Raw genomic sequence first — 24,966 nt, 5'->3', positions numbered from 1 at the left:
AGACAGCTACAGTGTACTCACATATAATAAATAAATAAAACTTAAAAAAAAAAAAAAAAGAAAAGGAAGCTTCTCTGGCCATGGCTGAGAGCATCACAGATCTGAGTGTGAGAGGAAACGTTTAGGGGCTGGAGAGGAGCTCGCTGGTCACGAGCACTTGGTAGTCACAGGTCCCTGTAACTCTGGTTACAGGGGATCCACTGCCCTCTTCTGACTTCTTGAGCACCAATCATGTGGTACACAGACATGAATGCAGGTAAAACATTCACACATACAATAAATGTATTTAATTTTAGAAATTTAAATACACACACACACACACCCTCACTCATTCACAGAAGGCAGTTTGGCAACATGTCCATTTGCCAAAACAGTAGTCGATCCCTCTCAGAGCTCCTGGGCTGTGGGCAGATTTTCAGCTCTCATTCAGAAAGTTAGACAAGGTTTCATGTGACAGTCCACACTTCGGGAACTTAGTAGTTCAGGCTGTCCTCGAGGTGGTGACTGTCTGCTTACTTTAGCCTCCTGATGATAGGTAGGAGCCACCATGCCAGGCAAACATGAGTGTGCTTCTTTTCCTTTGTAATACAAGGCTTTGTATGTGCTTGGTAAGCATTCGCACTCAGAGCTGGATCCTCAGCCTTTCTCATGTTAGTAGCTACATTTAAAAAATAGTTTCTGTGAGAATTTTCTACGATGACATTTTACTATATTCACCCCTCCCCCAGCTCCTCCCCTTGTCCTATCTGCTTCTCTACCCCCCACATTTGTCTTTTTTTAACCCCCTATCTACCGAGTTCAGTTTGTGCTGTCCATATATTCATGGGTGTATAGCCTTCAACTGGATCATGATTTACCTACCAGGGGCAGCTATGAATTGCCAGAAACACCCTGCTATGTAGGAGTGGGATTCCATGTCCACATTCCCTCTTTATAGGACTGGTCACCAAGCACACTTCCTGTAGGGGGCTAAAGGGACCTATCTCTCAAGTGCTGAGATTGCAAGTGTATGCCATCATTCCTGGTACAAATGTTCATGTGTAAAGTGCGAGTAGTGCAACTGTGGTGGTCCAGGGGATCTCCCATGGAGAACGAGCTGATCAGACTTAGTGTAAGAAAGACTGCCCTTGCAGGAACCAACATTCAAGCTGCTTCCAGGATCTGCTTCACACTGGAACTGCTCGGAGATGCTGCATGGCTCATTTACAGTGTGCTGGAGGAGGGTGGGGACCGAGATTTGCGCCTGCAACTAGGGGAAGAATTCATATTTAGCATACACAAGGCCTCGGGGCTTTGATCTCCAGCACAAGAAAATAAAGACGAACATTTATTTGTATGTTTGGTCTGTAAGCGATGGGCAGATGTTGGCCAATCCCAGTCTGTCCAACTCCAGGTCATTCATTCATCTTGGTTTAGCTATTTCTGTTTTATTACCCCCCTTGATCTTCTGTAACCTCTAGGACAGCGGAGTTGTCCTCTTTCATAGCTGTCTGCTCTTGTTCTGTGGTGTAGCTCTTTTTTTTCCCCTGGTGCTGGTACTTTATGTCTTTGTGTACATTAGGCCATGAATTCGTATGGAATGGGCTCCAACAGCTCAGGCTCTTTTCCGTTAGTCCTCACAAAGTGTGCTTCTCTGGGTGGCGCAGGCTGGCGCTTCAGCTGCACCCAGGTGCCCTTCTCTTTGGCTTCCTTTTTCTTCTGGTCGTTCTCCTTCACCCGCTTCAGGAAGCTGTCCCTGCTCTTTGAGTGTTTGATGTGCTCAATCCGCACGTTGATCCTCTTGGCCAGAATTTTGCCCTTAACTTGCTTGTTGACAATGATGCCCACGGCATGCCTGGTGACATTGTAGACTCTTCTGGTTTTGCCGTGGTAGTACTTATGGGGCATTCCTTTTTGAACAGTGCCCATTCCCTTGATGTCTGCAATATCACCCTTCTTGTAGATTCTCATGTATGTGGCCAAAGGAACAACGCCATGTTTCCTAAAAGGCCTAGGGAACATATGGGGGGGGGGGGGCTCTCCTCTTTCCCTTTGTGTTCGCCATTTTGGCGAGTTACTGGAAGATGGCTGTTGTGGTGTAGTTCTTAAACAGCTTTCCCTGAATGCCTCTCCCTGTGTGCTGGAGGCCTTCTCCCTCCTGCTGACCCACTGGGCTTGTGGAGGAAGGATCCAGTTGCTTGGTGGAGTAGTGCTATTACCTTTTAAGTCACCCTGTTGAGGTGGGGCTGGAATAACAAAAACAATGTGGCCTCCTGGTGTCTCACTTCCTGACCGTTGTTAAGGTCAGTGTCACTTGGTTCTTTTCTGTAAAGTTTAGAAAGTAGCCCGAGGCTGTGACTGCTCTTGTTTAAAGAGGCCGTGACAGGCTGTTGGTGTCAGGTGTTGAGTCATGAGTGAGTAGGACTGCTCTCCCACTCTTCTGTGCTTTCTGAGTTTTTGGCACACAGGTGAATAAGTGAAACACAGAATTGGTCTGTGGTAACAGTTTTTTGGAACCAGGAAGGATTAAATTTATTTGTTGTAGGTCAGTGGAGCAAAACTAGATGAAATTGCCCTTTTTATGGACAAAGTTGGACAGGACACATTAGCCTTTTGATTCAGTTCAGCGTGGAATTCATGAAATGGCTCGCGTGCTTCCTTATAGGATGGTCTCGCTTAATGGATTTATGATGACACAAAGGTACCCACACAGCTTTCACTTTCAGTATATAGAATTCAGTAGATTACAAACATACCTCCTTCTGGGTTAGGTGGTATTGTTTGACAGGGCTGCTGTAGGCACTGTGAGATCAGTTAAGGCAGCTGCAGCTACACAGGAGTTGAGGTAGGTTAGATGCATTCTGATTTAATTTATGATGGGTTTACTGGGGGCTGAATTCATAGGGCCAGGAACATCTGCCTTTTGTTATATTTGCTTATTGGTCTATGGGTGTATATAGTCATACTAATTAACTAGTTAAATAGCCATTTCTATTGCAAGCTCTTCTGGAACATTCAACTAATGGTAAGGGTCTTTTATCAATAATAAAGTTTACCTTCGCCTTTCCTGGATGGAGAAGTTTAACTGTGAGGAAATTAAAACAACTTGCTTATGAACACATTGTTTTATTGCAAGTTGGTGACTTAAATTCAGGTCTCCTGGCCCTGGGCTAGTATAGGCTGAGCACTTAGCACAACTGGAAGAGGACCTGGAAATGCACCTATTCATACCTTGCTGCTGTGGCCACGTGTAGAAACAGCATATGAAGCAGGCTTGTCCTTGTCCTCCTGCCACCAGGACCACAGGGCCTGGGGTCCTCCCTGATGATGTGGTTCTGCAGTGTGCCTATGGTCAGGCTTCCAAAGACCATCAGCAATGGATTGCAACATTGCAGAGTTGGATGGAAATGGCTACGGCCTGCCCGGATGGCCTCCGCTGCCTGTGGGATTCTGCTCTGCGCAGTGGGAGAATGTTCGCTAGTTACTTTGTGTCTCTTGCAGACAGTCTTCTTGGAATTGGCTAACAGCTTTTGGATGCTCTTGCTCTTTAAGCTTTCTCAAAACTGTAAACAACTTCAGTAAGCTTTGCAGAAGGAAGCTGTGGTTTCTGGTCTTCCTGTGTGCTCATGTTTTTTAGAGGGAGGGCTTAGCATCTGACCATAGTTTTCAAACCTCTCAGAGGGGACTAGAAAAGGCACGGCAGCTGTCTGCAGAGGGGGAGGAGCGGGGATTCCTCCCAAGAAACTCCTGCAACTCCAGTGCCCCTGGAGATCTCCCATGGAGAACGAGGTAGGTTCAGACTCAGTGTAAGAAAGACTGTCCTTGTAGGAGCCACATTCAAGCTGCTTCCAGGATGTTCTTTCTTTTACACTGGACCCCCGAGCCCTGCTCAGAGATGCTGCGTGGCTCATTTTCCAGTGTGCTGGAGGAGGGTGGGAACCAAGATTTGGGCCTGGGTGTGGGTGGTTGTCTTGTCCAGCTGAGGTTGGACCAATGCACTCATTCATCTGAAGGAATGAGAGGCCGTGGGTTTTATGTCTCCCAGGGAAAATATTTCCTGCAATCTGGTCACAGTGAAAAGCTGGTGGAAGGGAAAAGGTTGAGAAATTAAGGGAACTCTGGGGAGCCTGCCCCTAGAGTGCACAACAGTCCAGGAGTGCGTAACAGACCTGGGCTGCCACAGGAATGCTGGCCTGTCCCTAGCACAGCCCGCCATGGGGTTAAGACTCCCTGGGACTTACCAATAGAGCAAGAGTAGGCAGAGATCCCATTTGATTGCATTCCTCCAGAACTAAGGAGTCGTGAGGAAGGATGTATGCAGGGGATATTGTGCCCATTGTCTTGGTCCATAAGCCCAGGTCCTTTTTCCCTTGGTAGGGACTGGAGTACTCACTCTATTCTCTCGCCCTTCCTTCCCTTCCCCAGAATCTCCAGTATCCCAGTCTTATGTTGTTAGTTGAGGATGACCTAGACCCTCTGATCTTCCTGCCTCCATCTGCAGAGTGCTATGATGATAGACCAGCGCCACCTCGCCTGGTTTTTATGAGGAGCTGGGGACTGAACCAACTGCCTTGGGCACCTGAGCTTCATCCCCATCCCTTAATTTTCTTTAAAAAAAGAAAAAGAAAAAATTGAATGTGTCACTCACAGGTGTTGCAGAGTTCCTGAAGCTGGTTGCTGTGTGTGAGGCTGCGGTTCGGTAGGCTCAGCAGAAGGGGCTTCCTTTTGTTTGGTTTGGTTTTGGCTTTTTTGAGACAAGGTTTTACTGTGTAGCCCTGACTGACTTGGAACTCAGAGATCTCTGCTTCTGCTTTTCCTGGGTGCTGGAATTAAAGGAGTGTCCCACATCCCCACCCCACCTCCCACCCCTGCTCCAGCTAGGAATTCTTTCTGTTAGAGTTTGTGTAAGATGCAGCCTGGGCAGGACGTGATTGTGAGGGATGCTAGGTAGACTCTGTAGGGAAGAGCTCCTGCGGCCCTGCTGGACAGAGCTGTGCAGGACCGGCCACAGGCCTCCTTCCAGACCCTCTCACTGACCTCTGGGCCTCTTCCCCTTACAGTCCCTCTTCCCTTCCTGGCCTGCTCTGGCTGGCTCAGTGGAGTTGCTTTTTGTCTTCCCGTTAGACTGGGGTGGGGTGGGGAAGCAGTACCTTCACTTTCGCTGTCTACAGCCATCCTGTGTGGCGTGTGGCAGGCACGGACAAGGTCTTTTGCTTTGAGCATTGGGGTAGTCTTAGGGTGAGATGAAACCTACTGAGTAGCTGGTGGTGAAGATTCAATGACATGCACCTGTCAAACTATTGCGGGCCCTTTGTACCTTAGTTTGCTTCTGTCTCAGGCTTGCTAGTGCTCTCTCCAGGATAATGTGCTGAGCTTGGGGCTTTGCAACACAGTTAGCATATGTGACTGTGTTACTTACTGATCCTCAAAGAAAGAGCTTGCTTCCCAGGAGTCTAGAGGTATTCGCTTCCCCCAACCCCCAGTAATGCTTTTATTACAAAAAGAGTTAACTGAGCTGGGCGTGGTGGCGCACACCTTTAACCCCAGCACTTGGGAGGCAGAGGCAGGCGGATTTCTGAGTTCGAGGCCAGCCTGGTCTACAAAGTGAGTTCCAGGACAGCCAGGGCTATACAGAGAAACCCTGTCTCGAAAAACCAAAAAAGAGTTAACTGCTAGAGAGAGCCCTCTCTAGTCTTTTTCTATGTCCTCTTCTTTTCCAATATATACCTCCAGGGGAGGTCAGAGGTCCATTATAGAAGAGGTGTTTGGGAGAATAAAATATGGTAATATTGTTTTTCCAGAGTCCTCCAAATCCTTCTAGGTGCTGCTGAGAATCTTCTGGTAGAAGAGGTAGATGTGGGCTGGAGAGATGGCTCAGCAGGTAAGAGCACTGACTGCTCTTCCAGAGGTCCTGAGTTCAATTCCCAGCAACCACATGGTGGCTCACAACCATCTATCATGGGATCTGATACCCTCTTCTACTGTGTCTGAAAACAGCTACAGTGTACTCATATATAAATAAATAAATAAATAAATCTTCAAAAAAAGAAGAAGAAGAAGAAGAAGAGTAGATGTATGAACGTTAGCTTTTATCTCCATATCCACGTCCTGGGGATCTTTTATTTTCTTTTGTCATTTGGGCTGTGGCTGACTAGTCCTGGTTAACTTGGAGGGGGCTTCTACTACCATGGCTGCTTTTTCTTTCTGGGCAAGTTGGAACTCCTGCATTTCTTAGATACCGTGATGTTGGCATGTGTACTGGATGCCCGCTTCTTGAGGTGTCTTGTAGTTATCCCTTCTATATCACAGCCCCAACCGCGTGGTGCTTCCATCTCCCATTCCTGCTTAGGACTGTCCCTGCGGCACTTGAACAACTTCTCCGGCCCCACCTCCTGGAAGTCTCATTGCTACGCTTGGAGGCTCACTCCTGGAGCCGTCATATGAGGTATAGATTATATAACATTGCATTTGTGTGTGTGTCCGTCTGTGTCCATGTATCCATGCCATAGTGCATGTGGAGGACAGAGTCACTCCATGAAAGGACCAGTGAGTTACTTCCAGAGATTTGTATGTTTCTGAAACAGGATCTCCTCGTGTGCACCAAGCTCAGGCCTCTCCGGCTCCCAGGGCCAGTGTCATGGGGCACCACCACGGCTCTCTGGAGAGTTGTGAGGTTTTTGTTACTGTTTTTAGGTTCCTAGTCTCTCCCCCCCACACACACACACACACATACACGCACCTTTCTTCTTTCTGTGACACTGAAGATTAAACAAGGGCTTTGTGTTTTCTAGTGAGGTAATTTTCCACTCCCGTTTCCAACTTGAAGGACTATTGTGGGCATAAGATGGCACAGAATAGAAAAATATTGACAGGGTCTGAGAGGCTTTTCAGAGAGATCCTAGAAAAGCTCTTCTCACTGTGTGTACAGGAGTTTTGTTTCTGTGTTCCCTACTCCTTTCCCAGCTTTCTTTCTTGGACCCTGGCTTGCCCCCTTACATCTGAGAACTCAGTTTCTTCAGGGAAGACTTGGTTTGGAAGCCTCTGCCTGTGTTGGGATCCACTCGGCCTGCTGCTCTTCTGGGGTCCAAATCATACACACTCCATAGCATGCTGCAGAATGAAGAATAGCAGTTGCTAAATCTGCCTTTTATTTTTGGTGTATTTATCTACAGGACATCACAGCAAATTTAAGACCTTCCGATCAATTACTGAAGTCTGATTCTGCTCATCAAAATATTATTTGTCCATTTCCTTCCTTCCTTCCTTCCTTCCTTCCTTCCTTCCTTCCTTCCTTCCTTCCTTCCTCCCTCCCTCCCTCCCTCCCTCCCTCCCTCCCTCCCTCCCTCCCTGCCTTCCTTCCTTGAAACAGGATCTCTCTATGTAGCCCTGGCTGACCTGGAACTCAGACCAGGTTGGTCTCAAACTCAGATTCTCTCGCTTCTACCTCCCAATCAAAGACCTGTGCCGCCACATCTAGCTCCTTTGCTTTTTAACCACAATCTCCTTTTACATTTTCATGTTAAGAGCTAGTGTGTTAGCTCTCACCTGTAATCATGGCACTCAGAAGTCTGCAGCAGGAAAAGTTGCCAAATTCTGCCCTAAGTGAGCCTGAGCTATAGAATATACCCTGTCTTAAAAAAGAAACCAACGGAAATAGACTCATAAACAAATCAACGAAACAAAAAGCTGAGATGCAGCCTCTGCCTTTTTTTTTTGACTTGCATGCTAGGCGGAAGCTCTCCTACCTGGTACATCCTCAGCACTCCGACGTTTTATCTGAGACCCAGTCTGACCTTGATCTTGCAATGTTCCCGCCTCAGTTTCACACTCCTCCTTGTTCAGGTTTCTTGTCCTCCAGTCCTGGATGCTGTCCTCCAGTCCGCTGTCCTAGCTGTTTGTTCCCACTAGCTGAGAACTGAGGTAACACTAATGGGTTGGTCAGCCCGTCCAGAGCATCAGTCATTTCTTATTATGGGCTGTGTTTCAGTGTTCTACATTGTAGGAACCAATTCAAATAATTTGAGGCATTGAGATGAGGGTAGCGGCACACAATTCTTGTTATATACAAGGGTCAGTGTAGGGCCAGACACCTCTCCCTCCACCGACAGTGTTCTTTCCACCTACATGGGGGCATTGAAGGCCCACTAATGGATGCTTGGAACTGAGGGTGTTGCTAAACCCAGTATCTATGTAGACTTCTTCCTTGAACCTACATGTCTATGCTAAAGTTCTAGAGTAGTAAAGAGATGAGCACCATATCTTATTATGTAGCGGCTGTAACATTGTCCTGTAGTAAGTATATTTAAAACTTACAAATTGTTACTTTCTGGAATTCTCCGTTTAGTCTTCAGCAATCACAGTTGATTGTGGGTTACAGATCTGGGAAGTGAGGCCGGGGGTAATGGGATTGTTTCAGTTTATTATCTGAGCTTGGTTAGGAAGACTCATGACTTAGGCCTGAGATTTGGGGATTGTGCTTTTTCTGGCTAGTCTGTGAGTAGACCAATGGTGACATTCAATTCTGGTCAGCTCTCCTTGTTCCTTGCTACTTAAGGTACCACAAAACCCAGGTGGTTTGACATTATGGTAGGTCACCAAAAGCTGCTGAGCTGCTGGCTGGGCTGGTTTTGCCATGGGTTTAGTTTCTCTTACTCTGCTCTTGTCCTAGTTTTTCTGCTTCACTATAGCTCTCCTGAGCATACGGACTATTTCATCCATAGCCTTCCTCTGATTACCAATCTGGTAGGCACACAAAATAAAGGTTCTGCACTGGGATTTATTACTTACTGTAGTAAGTACATGCCACATATACAAGCTACATACATGGTACATATTGGATGCTGGAAGCCACACGAGCTGCAAAGGCCAGACTAAGGATCCAGCTCTGTGGCAGGTCACTTGCTGGGCATGTGTGGAGCTGGAGAGAATGGATTCTCAGACAGTGAGAGACATATGTTGGGGCATCAGGGGCTGGCCTGGTTTCTTTGTAGAGTTCTTGCCCATGTCACCTCATTACAGAGGGTCTGTTTATCTTTTAGGCTGGGATTACAAGACACCCCAGGGCCCTTCCCAACACAGACTCTATTTTATGAGCTGTTTATCACTGTTATAGAAAGAGTAAAAGGCGTGTGGTCTGTGGGCCTGTTGATTTGGTGAGAGCTTGGTTCGAGGTTGATCTTGGCAAACCTCTGGTTTCACAGTTGGTTTCCTGTTGCATCCACGTGTAAGTTAATAATGAGTTGGACTGACAGACAACTGGAAGGGCAGACAGATGGAGCTGAGCTGCCTGCCTTTCAGAGCCAGCCTTCAGTTACTATGTACTGCAGGGAACTGTGGTTGAGGGAAGCAGCTCTGTGGGGCTGCAGGAGGAGGGCTGTGGATGTTCTTCTGCCCAGAATGATGGACTGTGCTTGTAGGGATGCTTCCGAAGGATCGTGTCCATGGACCATCAGGACATTTAAAACTCAGGAAAGCCGGGCGTGGTGGCGCACGCCTTTAATCCCAGCACTCGGGAGGCAGAGGCAGGCGGATTTCTGAGTTCGAGGCCAGCCTGGTCTACAAAGTGAGTTCCAGGACAGCCAAGGCTACACAGAGAAACCCTGTCTCGAAAAACCAAAAAAAAAAAAAAAAAAAAACTCAGGAAAAACAAGGTGATCAAACACAACACATTTAGCATAATTTGAGTACTATCTGGTCAGAGGTCCCACGGTGAAGAAATCACAATTGTTTTCATTGGGATTTACCTTGCTCAAATATGTTCCTAAATTTGGGGGTCATTTCTAGCCTGCAGATTACTGTCAGGTTATCTGGTAAGTCTCAAGTGACCATTTCTCATTGTTGTCCCATATGAACCCCACTCTGAGACCCCCCTGTCACCTGCCTCAGCCACCACTTGTCGAAATGCATCCTGGGGATGAAACAAACGTTTGTGGGAGCTCCCAGAGAATGTGCCGGGAAGGCCCTCAACCACAGCCTGTCCTCATGCTTCTCCGAGTGGGGACTTGGCAGGTAGGCCTCTTAGCTCTTCTGGAAGTGTCTCCTGTCCTTTCTGATGGTTGTCACCTTCTTCGGATCTTGGTTCTCCTGACTTTTATAGTCTAGGCCTGGCCAGTGGTAAGTGGCAGTTGTTCATCTTTCTCAAGTATGTACTGTTATGAAAATCTAAATTAAAAAAATGGAGAGTCAGCCAAGGCGTGGTGGTGCACGCCTTTAATCCCAGCACTCGGGAGGCAGAGAGAGGCGGAGTTCTGAGTTCGAGGTCAGCCTGGTCTACAAAGTGAGTTCCAGGACAGCCAGGGCTATAAAAACCAAAAAAACTAAACAAAAAAAAAAAAAAAAAAATGGAGAAGCTAGGGATATAACACAGGTGGAAAAATAACTGCCCAACGTGTACAAAGCTCTGAGTTCTTTTTGTTTGGTTGGTTTGGTTTTGGTTTTTCGAGACAGGGTTTCTCAGTGTAGCCCTGGCTGTCCTGGAACTCACTGTGTAAACGAGGCTGGCTTCGAACTCAGAAATCCGCTTGCCTCTGCCTCCCAAGTGCTGGGATTAAAGGTGTGCGCCACCACCGCCCAGCTAAGCTCTGGGTTCTATTCTTAGCACTGCAGAAAACCAAAACAAAACAGATGGTGTGCATGCTGGAATCCTAGCAGTAGTCCTTGGGGCCGGGAGACAGGACTGAAGCTCCATCTCCCAGCCACACGTGGGTTTGAAGCTAGCCTGAGCTGTAGGAGACATCTCAAAAAAGTAGCTGACTTCAGTGCCTGTGCTCCACACTCAGCTACAGCTCTGGAGTTCCTGTCATCTTCTCTCTCTCTCTTCCACACCAGCAGTAAGTGCCAGAAACTACGTGCATGCATGTGTGTGTATGTATGTGTGTACTGATCAAGACAGGACTACAGGGTCAATGACAGACCATTCTAGGTCACAGAGGCAGATGCCTGGTGATAGAATCAGCTCCCATGAGTGGAATATTTTAATATTTACAGGGTTGTGGGTCACAATCTTTTCCTACTTTTGATTCAGAGTCGGGTGGGTGGTCATGGGTCATTATCTAGTGTGAGTGGAAGACAGTCTGAGGCTTTGGTGCTGGGCTGTAAAGACAGAAGTTGAAGAGGAGATGGATTGTTGTGAGTAAAAACAGTAACGAAAATAACTGCTGACACCGTTTTCCATTATAATCAAATAGAATCAGCTCAGCTCTCTGTAGCTATCGCATGGATGGTTCATGAGAACATGGAACATGCAACAATCGTAGCTCATTTTAGAGACGATAGCTCAGCTAACTGTCTTGTATGGGAAGGAATCAGGATAGATCAGACCACCCCAGAGGAGTTAAGCCTTGAGCCTGGCGGGAAGCCTGTGGGGAGAACAGCAGGCATGACGGCTGGGCGTGCACAGCTCTAACACCGAGACTCATGCTGCTGTCTTACTTGTCGGATGGGCCTCCTGGATCTGTGCCCATCTTAGTAGATCAATGGAATAAAACCAAGATAACAAGCACCAAGGATGTGAAGCTAAGGAGGCAGGGAAGCTGTCCACGGCAGGAGGCCACAGGCACAGGAAAGGTGTCAGGGTGATTTTCTGAGGCTGGGTGAGTCTTATTTGATTGTTGGTTTCATGCCTGGTGCTCGAGAGCTGAGCCAAAGAGTGAGGCTGGGAAGTAGCCACATGCGGTATCTCCTGGGAGCCTTGGCCATGTGAGTCTTGCCTGATAACTTATTCTCTCCGTTTTTTGTTTGTTGCTTAGCTTGGGGGAAGGGATGGTCAGAGCTGAGCCTGCTGTGGTTTCCCAGCTGCTGCCTGGCTGCCAGGACCATAGTGGGTGAGCGTAGGAGAGATGTCTCCTGCAGAGAGAAAACAGCTAGGGTTTCGGCTCCTCCTTTCATTGCTCATGGCTTTGGCCTCTGAGCTGATGCTGTAGATGATGTATTTAAGTGTTTCTCTGAGTGACGAAGAATGGCTGGCAGCGCCATCTTTCCACAGAGTGGGGGATAGCTTCTGTTGCGGTTGTTTAGGAGGCACTAGGTTTGATTCCCCTCTCCCTGGCCGGCCCACAAGTTCATTTTGATTACAGGTTGAGTCTTCAAAGCCTTGGTACTAACCTCACATCCAGCAGGGTGTGAGGCTGTGAGGTTAGTGGCTGGCTTGGAGCCCTACCTGAGGGAAGGAGCTGCATGAGAACCTGGGGCTCAGTTAGCGCCTGGGCTCCTTAGAGCTCATTTGACCTTGGCTGCTGAGACAGAGGCCTTGTGGGTGACAGCCCTCCCTGTCCCACTTGTACCGTCAGAGCTGAGATGACATGGCTCACAGAGCTGGCAGGAGTTGGAACTCTGCTGTGTGGCTCTCTTCTGGGGGACTGTTCCCCAAATGACAGTGAGTTGCCTTCTGAGTGTGACAGCCACTTAACAGGCCTGTCTGTCCTTGTGCAGAGTCTGAGCTGGTTCTAGCACCACGCCTCAGCCTCATGTTGGTCCTTTCTCATAGGCTGCTGTGCACAGTCCTATGTTCATGGCGACCGTGCTAACTCTGTTTGTTAGTGGTAGGTACAACACAAATGTGTGAATAATGAACTCCAATCATTGCCATTTCTGCCTGCAGCCTGGAATTGTGTCGCCATTTAAACGAGTATTCCTAAAAGGTGAAAAGAGTAGAGATAAGAAAGCCCATGAGAAGGTGACAGAGAGGCGCCCTCTGCACACTGTGGTGCTGGCCTTACCTGAGCGCGTCGAGCCAGACAGACTGCTGAGCGACTATATTGAGAAGGAGGTGAAGGTAAGTCACCATGGGCCACAGGGCACGCCTGCCAAACAGTTCATTGCCAGCTCTGCATAAATGCACTAGCCTGGGTCCTACCCTCTGTCTTGCCTCTGGATGTATCTAATAATGAAAACTCCAAACCCAGTCCCAGTCCTTAGCTTTGGTTTCTGATCCTTTGTGTAGCAGAGCACTACTCTGTCTTGAAAGTCAGGGATATTGTGTAGAACAGGGACACCTCGTCTCCTCTGATTTGCAGACAGAGGACAGCAGGCGCTTGTTCCAGGCCCTTGTTTAGGACTCCGATGCTCAGCCTAACGCTGGAAGCCTTATATCTCAGGCCTGTGCCCAAGAGACTACTCAAGCTGTGTTATGTCCCTAAAATGAAAGTAAGTTAATAAAATGATAGAAGCTGTGAGCTCAGAGAGGAGAGGAGAGGTGTTGGTCATGGAAGGCCACTGGAAAGAAGGAAGCGGTGAAGGTGAAGTAGCCTAGTTGGTGGCTCCAGCTGGGTCAGGCCCCTGCAGAGGACAGAGTCCAGTGGCTCAGGGGGCTCCAGCGCTGACTAAATATGGATTTGTAGGCACCCTCCACATTGAGCGGAGGGCTTTGGATTTACTGACAGCTGGCATAGAAGTGGGTGGGAGAGCCCCAGCCTGAGGGAAGAGAAGCTAAGTCAGAGCCTGTTGGGGATGGTGTAAATCCACAACCCCTATATGTCCAGGCTTCCAGAATGTCTTGGAAAACACAGACAGTTTACTGTCAAGTGTCACTCTCCTTGATGCAGCTGAGAAATTCTGTACTGACCTAGGATTCCCTGCCATTCAGCTTGAATGGAACCTAGCAGATAGAAAGCCTGCCCAGCACACAGCTTCAGTCAGCTCTTCAGGGTCTCCATTAAACACAGGCAGCAGAGCATAAGTATGCATTCCTGCAAACTTCTGACATTGAGCCCAAGACAATAAACATGAATTTGAAAGCAGTGGCTCCAAAGTGAGGACAGCAGTGGGCATTGTGTGTGCTGATAGTGGATCAAGTTCTGAGGAAAGTGTTGTTGGATAGCTTTGTTGCTGTGAACATGGGAGTGTGCGAACCTATGTGTGGATAGGTGTGCCAGCCAGTCACTCACTGGGGTAAACAGATGAATGGCAGGGGAGGTGACGGGCTCATCTGCTATTGGCTGTTGGTGAGCTGCTTTCAACTGATAAGAACAAACTGAGATTTTGGTTGTTAAAATTTTTTAAATGAATGAATTGATTGGTTTTATACATATAGAATTTTTTTTTTTTAAATTTTTCAAGACAGGGTTTCTCTGTATATTCCTGGCTGCCCTGGAACTCACTCTGTAAACCAGACTGGCCTCGAACTCAGAAATCTGCCTGCCTCTGCCTCCCAAGTGGGATTAAAGGCGTGCACCACCACTGCCTGGCCATTTAGATGTTTTATTTACCTGTATGTCTGTGTACCACATGCATCAATGCCCACAGAAGCCAGAGGAGGATGTGGAGTATGTGGGGTTCCCTGGATCTGCTGCTGAGAAATGGAACCCAGGTCTTCTAGAAGACCTCAGCCATCTCTTTAGCTCTGGTTTGCTTTTCTAAGACAATATCTCACTATGTGTCTTAGGCTACCCTTAACTGAAGGTCTTCTATCCTCTGCCTCCCAAGAGATGGGATTGAGGGTGTGTGCACTATACTTGGTATAAACTGTTTAGACAGGAGTACTCAAATGCTAAAAAGTATACCACAGTAGATACATAGACCAGTAACATAGTTATATTGAGTACTTCTCTCTGCTTTGACAGACTAGCTGAGAGAAACAACCCACAGGAGGCTTTCTTCTGGTTCCTGGAAAGGCATTGCATCAGGACTGTGGGCAGCTGGTCCCAGGGCTTCCCCTCACAGCAGGAAGCAGCAGGGATGCATGGTGATGTGCTGCGTGGGTATTATGACACATATACTTAAAAATAATAAAAATAACTTTAATGTGTCATAATTCTATAATTCCCACTTTAGTAGTCCAGTATAGAAGCTCTCTCACAGGCATGCCTACAGGTTTGTCTCCTAGACTCTGTCAGGTTGACAGTATTAACATCAGTCATTTATTATGAGTGTTAAATATTATACATGTGCTATAGTTATTGTGTAGCTGTTAATGTATTCCGCCTTGTTTACATCATATCACTATGAATTGACCCATATGTTACACTGGGATGTTCAGATGGCCACAAAGTTCTTCAGCACTGGGAAAATGTGATGCCTTGTGAACTTAGGGAACCATTGTTATATTAGCTATTGTTGGCCAAGCCATCACTAGGCAGCACATAGCTGCATATACTATTCTCAAAAAGACAAGAGGACATGCTGTTCATAATGAGATAACAAAGAGTCAAGATTTGTCTTCTTAATTTTATTTTTATTATTTTTAAGGATATGTGTGTGTCTGTGTACTATCCAGTATAGTGCCTGCAGAGGTTAGAGGTGTGTATGTATGTGGGCAGATGCTGGGAATATAGGTCCTGCAAAGAGTAGTCATTCAGGACCCTGTGAGAGACCCTGACTCAACCAGCAAGGTGGACAGCTCCTGAGAAACAACCACCTCAGGCCTCCACATATGCACACACACCACCTGGACACACACACATGCACGCACATGCACATCCATGGAACCAACCCCACAGTGCTGAAGAGAAAGCAGAGAACATCCGAGTAAATGGAGAGACAGGAGGCAGGCCTGGCTGGAGAGACAGTGTGTCGTAAGCTGGAAGGTGCAGGGAGTTCATGTCAGTTCTTGGGGCCAGAGGAACCTGTGGACCAGCACCTTGAAAAGCACAAGCTACACAGGACAACACCTAGTATGAAAAATAGGTTATCTGAATAGCTTGATAATGACGGTTTCTGTCATAATTCAGCAGGCTATTTCTGTAGACAAAAGCAAGATTAGTCAGAAACGTGGCTGCTAAGACTGTAGACGAGGAGTCAGACAATTGCCAGGGTCAGGTTGTGTCAGGTTGTCCAGCTGCCCAGATGCAGAGGCTGCCATGAACTGGGGGCTGGAGAAGCACTGTGAACCTAGAAGTCGACCCACACAGATCTGCCCTCCAGTCACACTCTGCCAGGAGTGAGAGCCATTCTGCGGAGGAGGAGGAGGAAATGCCACGTCAGCAGACATGCTAGACAGCTGGACAGCGTACACAGAAAGGGACCTTGCCTACCACTTGACACCTTCACAAAGCCAACTTAGAGTAGACTGTGGGCTTAAGTGTCCACTTAACAAAACTTGTAAGGGTGTTGGAGGGGGACTGAAAGTAATTCATGGTCTCCGGCCAGGCAGAGGTCTTAGATGACACCAGAAAGGGTGCGTAAGAGGAAAACTGACTATCTAGGCTTTCAGAGACTCTGCATGGGAGGATGGAAGCCGCAGCAGCATGTCCACAGTGTGCACGAGACCCTGGGTTCTATCCTTATACCACAGAAGAAAAGATGAGAAGACATTCTACAGGCTGAACCAAGTATTTGCAAACCCCATGTGTGACGCAGGCTAGTATCTAAAGTACAGAAAAACCTTTCCAGACTCAATGTGAAAGCTATCCAGTTCAGTTTGGGCAGATACAGAGACACCGCAGTGAAGGAGATAAGTGAAGAGCTATAGGCATGAAAGGTTGTTTAGCAGGTCTAGCCGTCGGGGGAATGCACAAGGCTCACATCTCGATGCTGGAAGGGAGTCTGCCCTTTCTTAAAACCTCAGTGTTGGGGCTGGTGAGATGGCTCAGTGGGTAAGAGCACCCGACTGCTCTTCTGAAGGTCCAGAGTTCAAATCCCAGCAACCACATGGTGGCTCACAACCATCCGCAACGAGATCTGGCGCCCTCTTCTGGAGTGTCTGAAGACAGCTACAGTGTACTTACATATAGTAAATAAATCTTTAAAAAAAAAAAACACCTCAGTATTAGTTATGATGCTATTCAACACTCACACTTCTAACAAGTTGTTTATCCCACTGAACTGCAAACTTATTTACATGAAAAACAAAGTTGTGTGTGTGTGTGACAGAGAGAGAGAGAGAGAGAACAAAAAGGAAAGAAAGGATTGTGCTCTGGGTGTGGTGGTGCACGCCTTTAATCCCAGCACTCGGGAGGCAGAGGCAGGTGGATTTCTGAGTTCAAGGCCAGCCTGGTCTACAAAGTGAGTTCCAGGGCTATACAGAGAAACCCTGTCTCGAAAAAAAAAAAAAAAAAAAGAAAAAGAAAGGAAGGAAGGAAGGATTGTGCATAGTTGGGCATGGTGATGTACTTCTGTGATCTCGTTATCCCAGCTGCTCAGGAGAATGAGGGGGAGGGTCACTTGAGTCCAAGAGTTCAAGGCCATTCTGGGTACTGTAAAAAAAAAAAAAAAAAAGGAGGGAGAAAGGGAGAGACTAAACATTAATTTAAGGTAGCAAATCACCAGCCTGGTCCTGGCACACACTTTCCATCCCAGCACTTGGCTGGGGCTGGGGCCGGGGCCGGGGCCGGGGCCGGGGCAGGGGCAGGGGCAGGGGCAGGCAGATGGATCTTTTTGAGCCAGGCCTGGTCTACAGAGTGAGTTCTAGGTCAGCCAGGACTACACAGAGAAATCCTTTCTGGAAAACAAACAAACAAACAAACAAAAACAACAAAAAAAATCAATTGTGTATAGACTAATAATAAAAACCACCAACCCAGTCAGCCAGAATAATCCTATAAACCATTTACCACAGGCAGCCTTGCTAGAGCCTGAGCCTTCTGGTGCATGGTCATGTTTTAAAAAATATTGAATTTATACAGCTATTGTTTCACTTATCATTTTTAAGACATTATCTTCCAGTTTTCCCCCTGGAACTCACTCTGTAGACCAGGCTGGCCTCGAACTCAGAAATCCACCTGCCTCTGCCTCCCAAGTGCTGGGATTAAAGGCGTGCGCCACCACTCCCAGCCACAATTGATTTTTAATCATGCATATTTATTACTTTGATAAAATAAAATCAACACAATCTCTCAGTCTCAAGAAGTACTTCTCCCTACTCCAGTGTGGTTAAGAAAATACTTTAAGGGGCTGGAGAGATGGCAGTTAAGAGCACTGGCAGCTTGCTCTTCCAGAGATCCTGAGTTCAATTCCCAGCAACCACATGGTGGCTCACAACCATCTGTAATGAGATCTGACGCCCTCAGCAGTGTACTCATATATGAAATAAATAAATCTTTAAACAAAAGAAAAGAAAAAAGAAAATAAGCTGGGCAGTGGTGACTTGCATTTAATCCCAGCACTTGGCCGGCAGAGGTAGGCAAATCTCATGAGTTTGACGCCAACTTGGTCTACACAGCAAGTTCTAGGATAGTCAGCACTATATAGAGAAACTGTGTGTGTGTATGTCTCTGTGTGTGTGTGTGTGTGTGTGTGTGTGTGTGTGTGTGTGTGAGCTTGGGAATGAACGTTGGTGAACTTAGTGAATGCTGAGTCTATATAGCAGAGTGGTTTGCATTTTCATAATTCTTATTTAATCCTCACAAACCGTCATGAACTGAAACTTTTTCCAGTAGTTTTATCACGTGTTGAGCTCTGGCTCAGTACTTACAGTAAGATGCCAGCTTGTGGCTGTGGTACACTGGAAATCTTAGTGGTCACGGGGTATCTGAGTGGATACTGCGCCTATGTGTGGCTTCAGTTCTCTGCCTTTCCTACCAGACAGGCTACTAGGTTAGATTGACCACTGTGGTCTGCAGTGTGGGGCTGAGAGCAGTTTTAGGGGTTCCAGGTGGCTTCTTCCACTTAAGTAGCTCTTGTCCCACAAGTCAGAGGGCCAGTGTGAAGATTATGTCCTGTATTTAATAAGTGGTGGGTAGCTGGCCACCTAAGGGACACTAGGAGGTACACCCGCCCTTGCACTGACTCCCTGACTTCCTGGTGTCCACACCACACACAGGGCTTGCTGGCATCGTCTATCTCAAAATGTGAGCATCACGTCCATCTTTTCTTGCAGAAACCTTTGAGGATTGTCATTTCTCGTGTGTTGGCAGGGCGGGTGGGTGGAGCTCTAGGAGCTTTGGGCATCCTGATTACCCAGGGGCCAGCAGGTCAAGCATGGTTGACCAAGGAAGTGGGGAGGTTGCTTTCTGCTCTGACTTTTCTTACTGATAAAAGTTGCTTTGCTGATGTGTGTTAGCTCATCTGTAATCCTAGCCCTCAAGAAACTGAGGTGGGAGCCAGCCTAGACCACACAAGAAGCTGTGTGTCAGTCTGAGTTACAGAGTAAGGTACACCCAAAATCAGTGAGGCCCCTTACCTACAAGGAGAAAGGAGAGTCTGCACTGGAGAGGCGGCTCAGCGAAGGCGCTTCCGCTCTTAGCAGGAACCAGGTTTCGCTCTTAACACCCATGTCAGGCAGCTCAAGCTGTTCTAGGTCTGACACTCCTGCCTCTGCAGGCACTGCATGCACAAGATGGAAGTAAATAAATCTTTAATTTTAATTTTTCTAAAGTAGGGTTTCTCTGTGTAGCTCTGGCTGTCCTAGAACTTGCTCTGCAGACTAGGCTGGTCTTTTTTTGGGGGAGTGGGAGGTTCGAGACAGTGTTTCTCTGTGTAGCCCTGGCTGTCCTGGAACTCACTCTGTAGACCAGGCTGGCCTCGAACTCAGAAATCCACCTGCCTCTGCCTCCCAAGTGCTGGGATTAAAGGCGTGCGCCACCCCTGCCCGGCAGGCTGGTCTTGAATTTAGAGATCCACCTGCCCCTGCCTCCTAAGTGCTGAGATTTAAAAGTGTGCACCACCACACCTACAATTTTTAAAAAATTTAAAAGATAAAAAAATAGAATCCTTTTTGTCCCTTGAGCCTAAGTAGGAAGCATGGTGGCCAGATTTGGGGGTGACACTAAAAAGGATTATGGCCTTGTGTTAGTTACCCCAGATCTTGGAACCAATTAGAATTCCCATATGATTATAGGCATATCAGAGTACTTTGTCTTAGCACTTGACATACAAAGATAGGAGGGATAGCTAATAATCCAATATCATATTGATATGATCCAGTATCTTAGTTAGGCTCACTGTTGCTGTAATGGACTGCTATGACCAAAGCACCTAGGAGAAGAAACGGTTTGTCTCCACTCACACTTCCAGGTAACATTCTCCACTGAGGGAAGCTAGGGCAGCAACCTGCAGGCAGGAGCTAATGCAGAGGCCACAGAGGGTGCTGCTTACTGGCTTGCTCCTCATGGCTTGCTCAGCCTGCTTTCTTTCTTTTTTTTCTTTTTTTTTTTTTTGGTTTTTTGAGACAGGGTTTCTCTGTACATATCCCTGGCTGTCCTGTAACTCACTCTGTAGACCAGGCTGTCCTCGAACTCAGAAATCCACCTGCCTCTGCCTCCCAAGTGCTAGCATTAAAGGTGTGCGCCACCACTGCCTGGCTCAGCCTGCTTTCTTATAGAACCCAGGACCACCAGCCCAGGGATGGCCCTGCCCATAGTGTGCTGGACCCATTGATGACAGTTTAGAAGATGCCCTACAGCTTGATCTTATGGAGGCATTTTCTCAGTTGACGTTCCCTCTTTCCAGATTGTTCTAGCTTGTGTCAAGTTGAGATAAAACTAGCCAAGACATCCTGAAAGAGCTTTTATTATTTTTTTTATTTCTAAATTTTTAAATTATTTTTCTTTCCTTTTTAAAAATTATTTTTTGCTGCTTTATTTCAGGCATTTGTTAATTAAATTTGTCCTTTGGCAGTTTCATATGCGTACATAGTATATACTGAGCACTCCCATCTCCATCTGTCCTCCTGTGATTATTCTGTCTGCAACCCTGTCTTCATTAAACATCTCTTTCCCATATTCGTGTCTTTTCACTTTGTTTTGTGACCCACTTAGTTTAACCAGGGCCCTGGGCATGACCATTGGTTTGGGGTCATCTGTTGAAAAGTGGTGGGCTCAGCAGTGGGTACACAGGATCTGTCAGTGGCCAGTAATTCAGCAGTAATGGAGTAGGGTTGGTCCCAGAAGCCCCTCCTCTCCCCATGACTGACAGTTGATGGATCCTTCTTGTGCAGGGCCAGTGCAAGTATCTGAAGCCACTGTGAGTCCGTGATTACAGTGAAGACAGAGTTTAGAGGATGGTACTTCACTATCTTCCAGCTCTTAGCCCCCCACGCCCCACGCTCTCCCGTCATCAGCAGTGTCCCCGAGCTGTAGATGGGGTGGTGTAAATGTCTCTTTTTTTTTTTTAGGGATGAACACTCAACAGTCACTTTTTGGCATTTTGTCACTGAAAAGTTTTTTTTCAAGCAAATTTTTAGTTTTCTCTCTTATTGTAGAGATAGACAGGCATAGAACAGAGGGCATCTGAGGCACTCTCAAATCCAGCTCATAGGACAGGTGAGATGGCTCAGTGCATAAAGATCCTGATGGCTAGAATCTTGCTGGTTGTCCTCTGACTCCTCTGAGCGCCTTAGTATCATATGCCCCCCTTCTCACAAGGCTGAACAATAAATGTAGATATGGTGTTACTTTGTGTTTGTTTTGGTTTGAGTCAGGCTCTCACTGTGTAGTCCTGACTGGCCTGGAACTCACAGAGATCTGCCTGCCTCTGCTTCCCAAGCTCTGGGATTAAAGACGTGTGCCACCATGCCTGATAGATAGGTACTACTATAGCTGATTTTGTGTGTGCTCATGTGTGTGTCCATGTGAATGTGGGTGCATGTGTGTGGAAGTCAGATGGCAACCTCAGATCTTGGTCGTAGCCTTTAGTCCTAAGTCAGGGTTTCTCTTGTTTGCTGCTGCGTACCCCAGACTCTGAGTTCTGGAAATTCATCTTTCTCACCTCCCATCTTGCTGTCGAAGTCCTGAAGTTATTATGCCCAACTTGATGTAGCTTCTGGAGATTTTTTTTTTTTTCTAAGTACACTGTAGCTGTCTTCAGATGTACCAGAAGAGGGCGTCAGATCCCATTACAGATGGTTGTGAGCCACCATGTGGTTGCTGGGATTTGAACTCAGGACCTTCAGAAGAGCAGTCGGTGCTCTTAACCGCTGAGCCATCTCTCCAGCCCGCTTCTGGAGATTTTAACTCGGTCTCACATTTCCATGAAAAATGTTTTTGCCTACTGAACCATCTTTCCAGCCTCTTAGACTAGACTGGCCTTGAACTCCTGACCCTGCTTTTACATCCTGAGTGCTTTAATTACTGGCGTGCTCCACCGAGCCCTGCTTGAAACACCCTCCACCCTCATTCCTTTCTTAGATATTCAGTAGAATTCACTATTGAGCTGTCTGGGTCTGGGATTATGTTTAGAAAGGCTTTTAGTTTCTGAGTCTATTTCTTTTTTTTTTTCTTTTTAAAAAAATATTTATTTAATATACATGAGTAACACTGTTGCTGTCCTCAGACTGAAGAGGACATCAGATCCCATTACAGATGGTTGTGAGCCACCATGTGGTTGCTGGGAATTGAACTCAGGACCTCTGGTAGAACAGTCAGTGCTCTTAACCGCTGAGCCATCTCTCCAGCATGAGTCTATTTCTTTAATAGATTATTGGGCCATTCAGATTGTTTCTCCTGTGAGTTCTTCCTTCTTTGGTACATTGTTTCCACAAGCAGACATTGTATGGTGACCTCTTTCAAAGGTAAGGTGTGTTTATGGCCCAGAACATGTAGGCCACTGTAAATGGATGCGCTGAAGACTGTGTCTGCTTGCTGTTGCTGGATGGTGCTAATGGTAGCTAGTACACACAGCCAGTTGAGTGGCGGTGCTGCCGCTTCTGTCCTGATTGGCTGGGGGCTGGGAGGGCAGTGGTCAGGACATGAGTGTGTGTACATGTGGAGAGGCCAGAGGTCAGCAGCAGATGACTTCCTCTGTTGCTGTCCATGTTAATTTTTGAGACAGTGTCCCTTGCTGATTTGGCTAGACTGGCTGGCAAGCCTTGGGCATCCTCCTGTCTCCACCTCCCCAGTGGGATTCCTGGAGTGTTCTTCCTCCTGTGAGTGCTGGGTCCTCAAGCTTGCACAGTAAGCACTTTACTCCAGAGCTCCTCTGAGCTTTTGTTTAGTAGACACAGCACATTGTGGATTACTGTGTTCTTATTGAAGAATTGACTCCTGGCCAGCATGAGAGCTTACACCTTCAATCTCAGAAGTCAGAGGTGGGCATATTTCTGTGAGTTCAGAGCTACATAGTGAGACCCTGTTTATAAAATGAAACAATAAAAAGAAGAGACTTCTTCATCAGCCTGTCTGCCTCTTTTATCTCTAATTGCCCTCCTGTGGTGCTGGGATTGAGCCCATGGCTTCATGAACACCAAACAAGTGCCCCACCATTAAACCCTCCAGTCCCTCTACTTTTTCTTTCTCTTTTCTGGAGGGAGTGGGGGTAGGGTCTCCCCATATGTAGTCATGACTGTCCAATGTTGGGATCAAAAGTGCATGCACACAGCCTGACTCCCTCCACTTCTTATCTAAAGTCATATTTTTAAAAAAAGATTTATTACTATATGTAAGTACACTGTAGCTGTCTTCAGACACACCAGAAGAGGGCGTCAGATCTCATTACGAATGGTTGTGAGCCACCATGTGGTTGCTGGAATTTGAACTCAGGACCTTCAGAAGAGCCGTCAGTGCTCTTAACCGCTGAGCCATCTCTTCAGCCCCTAAAGTCTTATTTTATCTTTGTTGTTTAAACTACATTGGTTTTCTTTCACTGAACATTATTTCAAGAGAACTTTTTCTGTTTTCTCTTAATCTGTACGCATCTTCATAAGCAAAATGGTTTTCTTTAGAGAGCATAACTAGATCTTGCTTTATTTTAAAATCCAATCTAGGCTGGGTAGTTCTTGCCTGTAGTCTCAGTAGTGAGGAGACAGAGACAGGAGAAACTGTGTTGGAGGCCAGCCTGTTCCAGGATAGCCAGGTTAACATAGAGAGACCCTGTCTCAAAGCCAACAACAGTAACAATGTAAAATAAGTAACATCCAGTCTACAGTATTTGCCCTTTTTTCCTTGTATGTGGCATGTATAATATGCCTATAGTTTCACAGAGACCAGGAAAAGAGCATCAGGTGTCCTGCTTTGATACTTTCTACTATATTCCCTTGAGACAGGGTTTCTTACTAAATTAGGCTGGCAGCCAGCAAGTCTGGTGATCCTCCTGTCTCAACCACCCACAGCACTAGGGTTACAGGCACCCATGGGACCATGCCCAGCTTTTTATATTGCCTCTGGGGATTCGAACCAAGGCCCTTGTGTTTGCACAGCAAGTGTTTTTGCTGCTAACCTATCTCCCCCTCCTTGTGAGTATGTGTGCCTTTTACTAGGATTGAAACTAGGGCCTCACGTGCTATATTCCCAGTACCCAATCTCCCTATGAATTATGTAGACCACTCATGTTAAAGTTAATAGTGATGGAGCTAGGCTAACACTTAGTACATGGTAGAGCTAGGCTAACTCTTAGTACATGGTGGAGCTAGGCTAACACTTAGTACATGGTGGAGCTAGGCTAACACTTAGTACATGGTGGAGCTAGGCTAACACTTAGTACATGGTGGAGCTAGGCTAACACTTAGTACATTTAGCCTTTTTCCTTCCCTTGGTTTGTGTTTCCTTTTTTCTCCTTCTCTTTCTGCTTTCTCTGGTTTTATTTGAGCATTTTGTACAGTCATGTTTTTCTTTTCTCTGACCATATCATACACATGCATACATTCGTGTAAGTTTAATTCAAATTATACTAATTTAGTTTAATGCCTTGGGATTTGCAGAAAGCATTTACAACTAACCTTGTTCCACTTTCAGACAGTATAGTCCTGTTTCATACGTAGCTGTGGCTGTTTTACAACTGAAGACACCTTGAGTTTCCTTACCAGGAAAACACCAAAAGTGGTTCAGATATTGGCGTTTTTCTGGCATTGGAATGTTTGTATGTTTTATGGGTTGAGCATCCCTGGAGATCTAAAACCCTCCACAGTTTGGGACTTCTGAGCCTTGTCTTAGTTCAGGTTTTATTGCTGTAAAGAGACACCATGACCACGGCAACTTTTTTGTTTGTTTGTTTTGTTTTTTGAGACAGGGTTTCTCTGTATAGCCCTGGCTGTCTGGTTGTACTGGAACTCACTCTGTAGACCAGGCTGGCCTCGAACTCAGAAATTTGCCTGTCTCTGCCTCCCAAGTGCTGGGATTAAAGGCATGCACCACCACTGCCTGGCTGCTGTTTTTATTTTCAATCAGCTGCTTTTAGAGCAAT

The 24,966-nt window shown here is 46.7% G+C and overlaps 1 protein-coding gene and 1 pseudogene across 4 annotated transcripts in view; one reads left to right on the top strand and one right to left on the bottom strand.

Moving 5' to 3' along the window:
- Ccm2 (CCM2 scaffold protein) overlaps positions 1-24,966 on the top strand; it is a 53,292-nt gene that overhangs the window by 14,150 nt on the left and 14,176 nt on the right. Inside the window, exons 1-2 of one of the 4 annotated variants that reach the window (XM_085829120.1) lie at positions 3,742-3,768; positions 12,578-12,751. The exons of 1 other annotated variant lie outside the window; for it this stretch is intronic. In XM_085829120.1, coding sequence (XP_085685246.1) covers positions 3,757-3,768; positions 12,578-12,751 — 186 coding nt within the window. In that variant the 5' untranslated portion in view covers positions 3,742-3,756. Of the gene's footprint in view, positions 1-3,741; positions 3,769-9,695; positions 9,988-12,577; positions 12,752-24,966 lie in introns of those variants that run through there. 2 more of the 4 variants (XM_021177456.3, XM_021177455.2) reach the window with 2 other exon arrangements.
- Positions 1,558-2,001, bottom strand: LOC110305466 (large ribosomal subunit protein eL21 pseudogene; annotated as a pseudogene).

The sequence above is a fragment of the Mus caroli genome, unplaced genomic scaffold (genome assembly GCF_978045245.1).
Source record: "Mus caroli unplaced genomic scaffold, Mus_caroli_1 scaffold_13, whole genome shotgun sequence".
Classification (NCBI taxonomy): domain Eukaryota; kingdom Metazoa; phylum Chordata; class Mammalia; order Rodentia; family Muridae; genus Mus; species Mus caroli.
The sequence above is the reverse complement of the archived record's forward strand: the minus strand, read 5'-3'. Positions and strand labels throughout refer to the sequence as shown.